The sequence below is a fragment of the Pelmatolapia mariae genome, linkage group LG16_19 (assembly GCF_036321145.2).
Source record: "Pelmatolapia mariae isolate MD_Pm_ZW linkage group LG16_19, Pm_UMD_F_2, whole genome shotgun sequence".
Classification (NCBI taxonomy): Eukaryota; Metazoa; Chordata; class Actinopteri; order Cichliformes; family Cichlidae; genus Pelmatolapia; species Pelmatolapia mariae.
The window spans coordinates 69,911,608-69,921,338 of NC_086241.1; the positions used below are offsets into that span (position 1 = coordinate 69,911,608).

Consider the following 9,731-nt stretch of genomic DNA (forward strand, 5'->3'; position numbering starts at 1 on the left):
AACCAGCTGTTTAACGCTGATGTGTTTCCTGCATTTCAAACACGTTAAAGATGATTTTTGCTTATTAAACTTTAAACAGCAAGCCTGCCTTCAAGAACCCCAATCAGCTCCTATGGTTTTTCACATTAAAAGCTCGTGCTTATTTTTCAGGGTTTGACTATAATTGAAACTCTTATTGTGAAGGACGATGCCTCTTTTATTTAAACTCAAAAACAACGTGAACTCTTTAATGAGGTGCTCAATGTAAGACTAAAAACTGTTTTTAAAGGGACATTTGTACAGAAGTGTGAAAGGTTGAGGCGGCATTAAACAAAACTCGAACTGTGTTTTGAGGATAATGAGAAACAATGAATCTTTCACCTGAACCCGCGTGTGCAGGATTATTTCATGACGTTTTGAAATAATCCTGCACACGTCCTTTAATATCAGTCTTCAGCAGAAATGGAGCGAAAAATCCTTTTTAGACGGACCTTTGTATGCGGCGGCGGCACGTGCACTTTTATGTTTGTCTATTGAAATATTTTTAAAATGTTAAAAAATATAAGATTTAGTTTTTATTTTATGGGGAGTTTAAACAAAAACAAAAATCAAACGTTTTCAAAAGTTTATAAAGAAACAGGCCCGGTTCCGGTTCGGTGAAGCCGCAGGTGGAGGCTGAGTGGAGGAATGACTGGAGGAGGAGGAGGAGGAGGGGGGGGAGCAGCGGAGGGCCGGACCTGCACGGGGAGGAGGAGGAGGCTCACATCAGTCCGCAGGTCACCATCACCTCCTCCTCCTCCTCCTCCTCACTAACTCTCGGCTCGGCTCGGCACGCTTCCACCTGGAGCAGCGCGCAGACACTCAGACGGGGACAGGACCGGGAGGCCAGGAGACCCGGAGCGGGACCTGCAGGATCCGCGATCCGGCCGCGGGCTCCCGACATGCTGGGCACGGTGAAGATGGAAGGCCACGAAGCTCCGGACTGGAGCGGATACTACAGCGAGGAGGTCGGTCACCGCCGCGCCCACGGCGTTAGACCCGGGCCAAGAGCCGGGATAAGAGCCCGGCCGGATTAAAGCGTTTAACGGGAAAACTGCGCGAAAGTTCTCCGGTTAAAGTTCGGGTTCCGGTTTGGTTTTAAAACTGTATTTTTTTTTATTTCTCTTTTATTTACCAGAAAATCCAAAGAAAGTAAAAATGAACTTTATCAGAGAGAAAGCGACAGATTTAAAAATCTGTTTAATCAGCTTTAAATCTTAATTCAAACACGAGCAGCAAAATCAGAGCGTTTGGTTCCGGATAATATATCTTATATTAACTCTATAATATTTAATATTAAATAAATATACTTAATATAAGAGAAAAAATCTGCGGCGATTTTATTCAAATTAAAATAACAAAGATAAAAAAAAGTTTCAGAGTTTCAGAGAAAATCAGAACAAAGACGCTGAGACTCTAAAATCGGGTCTTTTTCAAACGGACTCTGGCGCAGACACGATTCCGCTCCTTCGCTGCGGGTATTGATCACTGATTATCGGAAATAATAATAATAATAAGAAGAAGAAGAGCCGCTATTACCGGATAAACCCGAGTTAATTTTCCTAAGATTGTAACAGAAAGTATTTGTTAATCTCTCTGATGTGAAAACTTTTATTTAATCATTGATTCATTTCATCCGTTTCATTTTTAATGATCTCAGTTCTGTTTCACCGCAGAAAGTCACAATTATATTAAAGAAATATTAACAATAATAATCACAGACAGCAGCAACGTTTTTAATGTTTCAGTGAAATCTAAACAAACTGCGTTTATTTCATCTTCACGACGTGAAAGTTTAAATAAACTCTGATTTATTTTAACTTTATTTAATCGTTACTCCGTCAAGAAAAACAATTAAAATAAACAATCAAAATAAACCAGAACAAAAAAAATCATGAATATTTTAAATTAGATTCTGAATGAGGATGAAAATCTTCCGATAATAAACTGATAATCAATCATTTTATTTAATGGGAAAAACGAAGCAGTGGTTTTATTTTTTATTTTATTTTTTTTAATCCCGTTTAATAAAAAAATCTGAAAATTAAAATCAAACTGAAGTTGGAACAAAGAGCAGGAGGCCGCTGCTGACCGAGCCTCAGTTAGAAACAATAAAGTTTAATAATCTCAAAATAAACTGCAAAATAAAAAAATTAAAAATTAAATTAAATTAAATTTGTTTTCTTCAGCTAATTAAAACTTTTAAAATGTGAATGTGGAGGAGAAACTCGGACCCTACATACAAGTATAAAGTATCATCATTGTTATCAATAATAAAACGCTTTAAGAATGAAAATCAGATCCTGTCACTTCAAACTGTTCATCAAATACACAGAAAACGTTCTTTAAATGTTCTTTAAACCAGGTTCCCAGGCATGAATCATTAATGGACTGCTCTTTATTTCTTACTGAGCGCTCACACACATACACTTCAGGATTGGAGGAGCCAGGCATCGCGCCGCTGACTTTTCCCATGGTCGGCGACCCGGTCTTCCTCCTCCTCCGGTCCTGGGCTAAGATCTCTGGACCGGGCTTAACCCTCCTCTGCAGGCCTGACTGTCCACCTGATTCTGGAATAAAATCTGAGGAGACTTTTAATCAAGTTTCACATTTTTACAGGCAAACAACCAGCAGGGGGCGCTGCAGAAGGACAGTCCAACAGAACAAACTGGGTCTTAGACTTGGTTCTGGTTTCAAACTTTTCTGTATTTAGTCCGATTGGTCAGTGTCTTGGTCCTGGTTCTGGTTCTGACTGGTTCTGGTCTCTCTCTGCAGGTCTACTCCCCAATGGCCAGCGGTGGGATGGGTTCTGGTCTGGGGATGGGCTCCATGTCCGGCTACATGTCAAGCACTGGGACCACGTCAGGTTCCTTCAACATGTCCTATAGCGGCACTGGTCTCAGCCCTGCCCCCGTAGGAGCAATGGCGAGCTCTGCTCCGGCCATGACGGGGCTGGGTGGGGGAGTGGCATCGATGGGCGGGGCCTTGAGCCCATCCGGGATGGGTTCGGTGTCGGCCCAGCAGGCCTCGATGGGCCTAAACCCGTACGGCGCCATGAGCCCCAGTATGAGTCCCGGCATGGCGTACGGTGGAGGTGGACTAAACCGAGCCCGGGACAACAAAGCGTTCAGACGGAGTTACCCACACGCCAAGCCGCCATACTCCTACATCTCCCTCATCACCATGGCGATCCAGCAGGCGCCCAGTAAGATGCTGACGCTAAGCGAAATCTACCAGTGGATCATGGACCTGTTCCCATACTACCGACAGAACCAGCAGCGTTGGCAGAACTCCATTCGCCACTCGCTGTCCTTCAACGACTGCTTCGTGAAGGTGTCGCGCTCGCCAGACAAACCGGGGAAGGGCTCGTACTGGACCCTGCACCCGGACTCCGGGAACATGTTTGAGAACGGCTGCTACCTGCGTCGCCAGAAGAGGTTCAAGTGCGAGAAGAAGATGTCGGCCAAGTCAGACGGCAGGAAAGAGCAGGTGGGCAGCAGCGGAGGCGGGGCTGCGTCTCCCGCAGGGGATGCTCTCAAAACTCCGGGACTCCTAGACTCCTCGCTGCCCTCCTCCAGCCAGGCTGCTTCGCCCCCCGGGCTGGACCTGCGGGGAGGCGTGGGCGGGCCATCCGACCTGAAGGTGTCCAGTGCCCAGCTCCTTTCCTCGCTGTCACTGCCCCCCCACTCCATGGCTCACGAGTCACAGCTCCATATCAAAGGAGACCCGCACTACTCCTTCAACCACCCGTTCTCCATCAACAACCTGATGTCGTCCTCGGAGCAGCAGCACAAACTGGACCTGAAGGCCTACGAGGCCCTGCAGTATTCCTCCTACAACACCGGGGCGGGGTCCGGCCTCGGGGGGAGGACCATGGAGCCGCTGGAGGCTTCCTACTACCAAGGGGTCTACCCCAGACCACTCCTCAACACCTCATAGTAGCTGCTGCGCCTCCTGCTGGACTCTCTGCATGCAGCTGTCACAGACATCCTGTTGGACTGAGACGGACTTCTGAACTCCTGCACTGTGACCGAACCGGGACGCCAACAGACACGATGAGACTGACCCCAGGTCTGTGATCTGCTTTTACACACGAGTCACAAATGATCTGAGGTACAAATACAACAACCAGGTCAGACTTGAACCAGAGTCCAGATTGTGATCCACCTGAAGAACCCTGGAAGGTAAACCGCAGGGTTCTGCTAGGAGGTGGAGCCTGGGAGTCCTGGTTCTGAGTCTGATCCTGCTTTGGTTGGGGACACAGAGAAATCCAGTACTGCAAAACCAGTGTCATCGGACCCGTTCAGTACTCAATTCCCACTGGTGTGACCAGACTCCCTTCAAATATCAGCAATGTCAGTCTGCATGTAGGCAAAGCCATACCAAACTTCATTCAAGTTTTAAGTAATTTAATGTTAGTTTTCATGTAGGCAAATCCAAGACAAACTCTGTGTGTCAGCATGAATATCCGCAGTTAGTGTGGGTACTGCGGCTAGTTTAACATTAGTCTGCATGTAGCATGAGTTGTGACCAAACTCCATTCAAATATCAGTGAATTTAACACACAGATGTGTGGTTTGAATCAGTGGCTGTTGCAGGTAAAGCTGCATTAGCTAACTTATAAAACACCAAACAGTTCTGTAAGTTTAAAGTGTGAAGACCTTTAGGTTTCTCTGATCCAGGTCAGAGACTCGGTTCTTTAAGAACTCGGTCAGAACTCTCTGCTGTCTCTGAGATCCTGGTCAGTGGAACACATTAACATTGACCTTTCACCCTCAAGTGTGACCGAGCATGGCTCTTTCGGCTCAGGCATTTGTGAAACTGTTGGTGTCCCCCAGAGGGCCACGAGTCGCAGGTTGAGCCACAGTGGTTTGGAGTCCTGCTTAGAGCAAGGTCAAAGGTCACACTGCAGATGTTTACAAACACATTGATGATCAGGACTCGTCTTTCTGATCAGGATTTATTTCTCCCACGACCTTGTCTGCTCCTCTGCTGACCTCTGGCAGGGTCGCGCGGCCCAGCCTGAGAACCTGCCGCTCAGATGAAAGGCTTTTCATTTAAAGGATCATTTCACCCCAAAAACAGTCCCGCTCTGCCATTCTCACCACACTCTCCTCGCCGCCGTTTGGGCGGTTTCTGATTGGCTTCAGAGCTGGAGGAAGCACTCAGTCAGGAAAAGTGTTCAGAATATTGAAGTTAAATTACTCTGACGTAGCTGTTACTAACAGAGAAAATTAAAATATTTGTAGTGATTAAAAGTTTATAAAGATAAATAAATTTCCTGATACAGCAGCTTCAGCTTCTGTTTTAAATGAAACATTCATCTTAACAGGATCACGGAGCAGGAACAGCACGACGACATGTCCGATTCTCAGATCGAATGCAAACAAGTTCATTTGACTTCCTGTGAAGCTGAAATTTCAAGATCGCAGAACCTGAGGAGCAGAGTGAGGGTCACACAACATTGACACAACACTCAGCATTCACACAAAACCCACATGACGTTCACTCAACATTCACACACAGGTGAGGCTGAAGCTGCTTTCAGGGTTTCAGTACTTTTACTCAAGTAACTTCATTCTGAGTACTTTTACTTGACAAACTTCAGATGTTTATGTGCTGCTGCAGCTTGTCACTGGAACTTTTTTTTATTGATCTAACAGTTTATAGACGTGCAGCTGAGACGATCGATCAGTGATTTGATTATTTATGTTTTTCACTGAAAAATATTTGCTGCTTTTCTTTTTAAGTTTGAGGAAATATTTTAAAAACCAAACAACAGCAGCACTTTAAAACAAGCTCGACAGAAACAAGAAACAAACCCGATGATATATATCAATAATTAGAGAGTATTTTTACTCTGATTACTGTTAGTATTCAGTGTAACTCAAATCGGTTATGATTTTAAGATATAAAATCAAACGAGTTCGAGCTGAATGAAAAAATCGAGACAAAAAAGAATCGTTAATCGACAGTAAACTTCTTCTCACGGGGTTAAAGCACCTGCGTCACGTGACCGGCAGAAAAGCACCTGATCCATTTTATCCAATCACAAACTAACAACATAAACCTGAATTACATCATAACTCATCATTACTGTTATTTAATGGTTTGTTTGGGGTGGAATAACCTTTATTAAATTTTAATTCATTGCCAGTTCATTGTTTGTCACTTAGTTTCAAACTGGAGTTAAACTTTCAAAATGAGTTCATTGCAAGAAGCTTCAAAATAGGAGTGTTGGAGCACTTCCTGCATCTCTGCGTCCATGTCGGTTCTGAGCATGCCCTGTAGCTCTTTCTTGGCCTCACCTGTGTTTTAGCGCTCCCCCCGACGTGACCGGAGACACGAGGCCGCAGGAAGTCTGCCAGCGGTGCCCTCCATGCCAGACTGTGAGGAGAGCAGTTGTGACATCACAGCCTGGGATGAAGGGCGTGGCGTTCTGTCGCTGAGGTGTGCCGGTCACTTCCTGCTCGCCAGTTTAACCACTTGAGGAAACTAAGAAACGACGGCACCTGCAGCAGAGCATGCTGGGAGTCTACATCTGCGCCACACGCTGGTAACTCAGGTCACATGACCTCTGACACGTAAACAGGAAGCAGAGAGACTCATGAGACTCAATAATCAACAACTGATCGAGCGCTGGGTTCATCCTCCAATCAGTCGATCGATGATCTGATCGATCGGTGACTCTGTGTGTAGAAGCAACATCACTTCCTGTCTGTGTATTTAACCCATCACGATTATTAATTATTGATTATTACCATGTGCATGAATGAAGTGGGAGGTCTTCTTCTTCTCCTTCTGTCGCGTCCTCGTCGTGTGTTTGTCCTTCGTTGGTTTTGATGCATGTTTTAACTTATTCTGTCATTTTCAAATAAAAACATGGAACGCTGCAGGCTGATCGGGTTATTGATTGTTGATCGATTCAGACGTGTTTCATTTATCGATCATTTCCGTTACTGATTACAAAAAAGACAAGTGTTGGAATCAGCTGATAACCGATCAATAAATGTCTCTGCTGCCCTGTGAAAACCACGTATCTCGCTCAGAGAACTGATTTATTTATCAGGAGAACAAAATTACTGATCACTTATGACTAATCAATCACGTGCAGCAGTCAGCTGATAACAGCAGAATAATCAGAACTGATCGATAAAGTATCAGTAAATTCATTTATCTTCGATAAGCTGAGGACAAAACATTTTCAATAAAAACATTGAGAAGAACGATCTGATTTTTACTGGTTTTAATTTTGTCTCTTTGATTTCATTTAATCGAGAAAATTGTTTCCAATAATCGTCAATTTCAGCAAAAACAAAGAGAACGAGTGACTCGAAAACTCGTCCATCACTCGCTGTGATGCTTCAAGACTCACTGAAAAAGTACAATCAAATAAATAGATACATAAAATAAACGAATAAAATAAAATGTGTATTTGTTTTATTTCATTTTTTTTTGTTATTTCTGGTGGACAGAAAGCTCGTATCTCCAGGCTTCTCTGTGACCGCGTTTTTGTTTGTTTGTTTGTTTTTAGTGTAAACACCGGAAACAGCTGATTTATTATTTTTTCCGTTTTTATATTTCGTTTCTTTTATTTTGTCCTGTTTTTGTTTTGTTTACAGTTTTAATTATGGTTTTTATTGTTTGTTTGTTGATTTTATCTTCACGTCTTTCTGTCGCCGTGTTTGTGTTTCTTTAATTATTTTTTATTTAATTCTCCTTTATTTATTTTTTTAATTTTGGTTTTATTCCCGGTTTATTTTCACCGCTTTGTTTTAGTTTCTTTATGTGTTATTATTGTTGTGCCCCCGGTGTTTCGGCTCCCCTCGGCTCGTGTCTCGGGGCTCAGGCCGGCCTCGGTGCGCCTCCCGCGGACTCGCGGTGCGGATTTCGCGGCTGTTTGCGGGCCGTGAACCTGAACACGAGCCGACAGATTTCACTTTGATCTCGAGCTTTTTCCCCTTTTTGCCGCAAAATGTCTCCAGTGATCCCGGAATTACCCGCCAATTATCCGCAGACATGAACCCGCAGCGGAGACGCGCACAGAGCCCGGACAGTCGAGCTGGGCCGAGAGGAGCCGAGGGCCGCTTCGGAAGGACAAACAAACAAACGACGAAACAATAAACGTAAGAAATTAGAAATGAAAAGTAGAAATAAATAAAACAAGAAATAAAAACACAGAGAGGAGGACGCACGTATTTCAAAATAAAACCTCTAAAAATAATGAAAAACATTTATGTTGAAGGTAAAAAAAATTCAAAATGGTGACAGAGAATTTATTTTATTTTTATTCAGTTTTTATTTTTAATCCACAAACAAACAAATAAAAGCAATTAAATGATTTGAGCTTGTTTACAGAGGAGCTCTTTGTTTGTTTCTTTGTTTGTTTTTGATCATCAGAAAAGTCTGACTTCTGATATGAAAAACAGCGCTCTGTGTGTGTGTGTGTGGGGGGGGGCATTTCATTTGCTGCCGTTTTTCAAACACTGACCTTCATGATTTAACACAGAGACTTTTATTGTGGAGGATCAGAGCTGACTGTAGACCAGTTTATATGTTCATTAAAACACACACACACACACACACACACACACACACACACACACACACCTGCATGCAGAGACCTGACCTGAAACCAGGACCGGTCCTGGTTGTGCAGCGGACAGGAGCTGTTGTGTTAAAACGATGATTTATAGAAATAAGAAAGGAAACAAAGGTGGTGAGAGAATGAAGAGAGATGAGACAGAAACACAAACCATTTAAACTAACATGTGTTACCTGGAATCAAACACGCACACACTCACTGCGTGGGGATAGGGTTAGGGTTTAGAGTTTGAAATGATAAATTAAAAACGAGTTCATTTTTATGTGATGAAACATTAAAAGTGAAACCTTTTTAAGATTAAAAGCTGGCGGTCACACATCAAATATTAATTATTGATCAGTTACCTGATGGATGAGATCAGAATCTGATTTATTCAGAAATAAATAAATCAAAGACCTTTGATTCAAAAATCATTGATCATGAATTCTTTAGGCCAAAATAATCAATAACAATTATCTTGAATCATTTTTTTCTGGACTTAATAAATTTAATTTGATCAATCAAACGTGCACCATCAGTTTATAACACGTGATTATTGATTATCGATCATGTTGAACATCCTCAGCAGGATGATGTGTAAACGTCGTGTGAACGTTTGTTTGTTTTTTCCGTGTTTGTGGCATAAATCAAAAATTATTAGCAAAAGTCGTCCTGCTGATTGTTTCAATCTGAACGATTATCGGCAATAAATCTTTAAACAAATGCGAGCAGCTGTCCTCTGACTGTGACGTGAATATTAATGAGCCCTGATTTTAAACATGTTCCAAGCATGTGTGAGTTTAAACAACATGTTGAAAACTCTTGATTTCAAATATGAAAACGGCAAGCGTCGTCTCTGAGGCGACACAGCAAACATTCAGACTGAACATCGTTATTCATCCCCGAGAATCAAACACAATAAAAACACTAAACAAAGATTTATCATAATAATCATGATGATGCAAAATAAGTAATAAAATAAAATAAAATAAAATGAAATAAAATACTAGTGGGTCTTCTGCAGGTATTTCACAGTAAAAGTTTATTTTTCAGAGGTCAGATGTCGGGGCTTTTATTTTCTCGGGCTGATCCTCGGACTGTCCGCTTAGCTGATGCGACTCTGGCTGAG

The 9,731-nt window shown here is 42.7% G+C and overlaps 1 protein-coding gene across 1 annotated transcript; it reads left to right on the forward strand.

Moving 5' to 3' along the window:
- The first annotated feature begins 920 nt into the window (after positions 1 to 920).
- On the forward strand, positions 921 to 3,957 carry foxa1 (forkhead box A1). Its single transcript, XM_063499581.1, has 2 exons — positions 921 to 986; positions 2,794 to 3,957. Exons 1-2 carry the CDS (start codon positions 921 to 923, stop codon positions 3,955 to 3,957), a joined length of 1,230 nt encoding a protein of 409 aa, XP_063355651.1.
- The last annotated feature ends 5,774 nt before the right edge of the window (positions 3,958 to 9,731 follow it).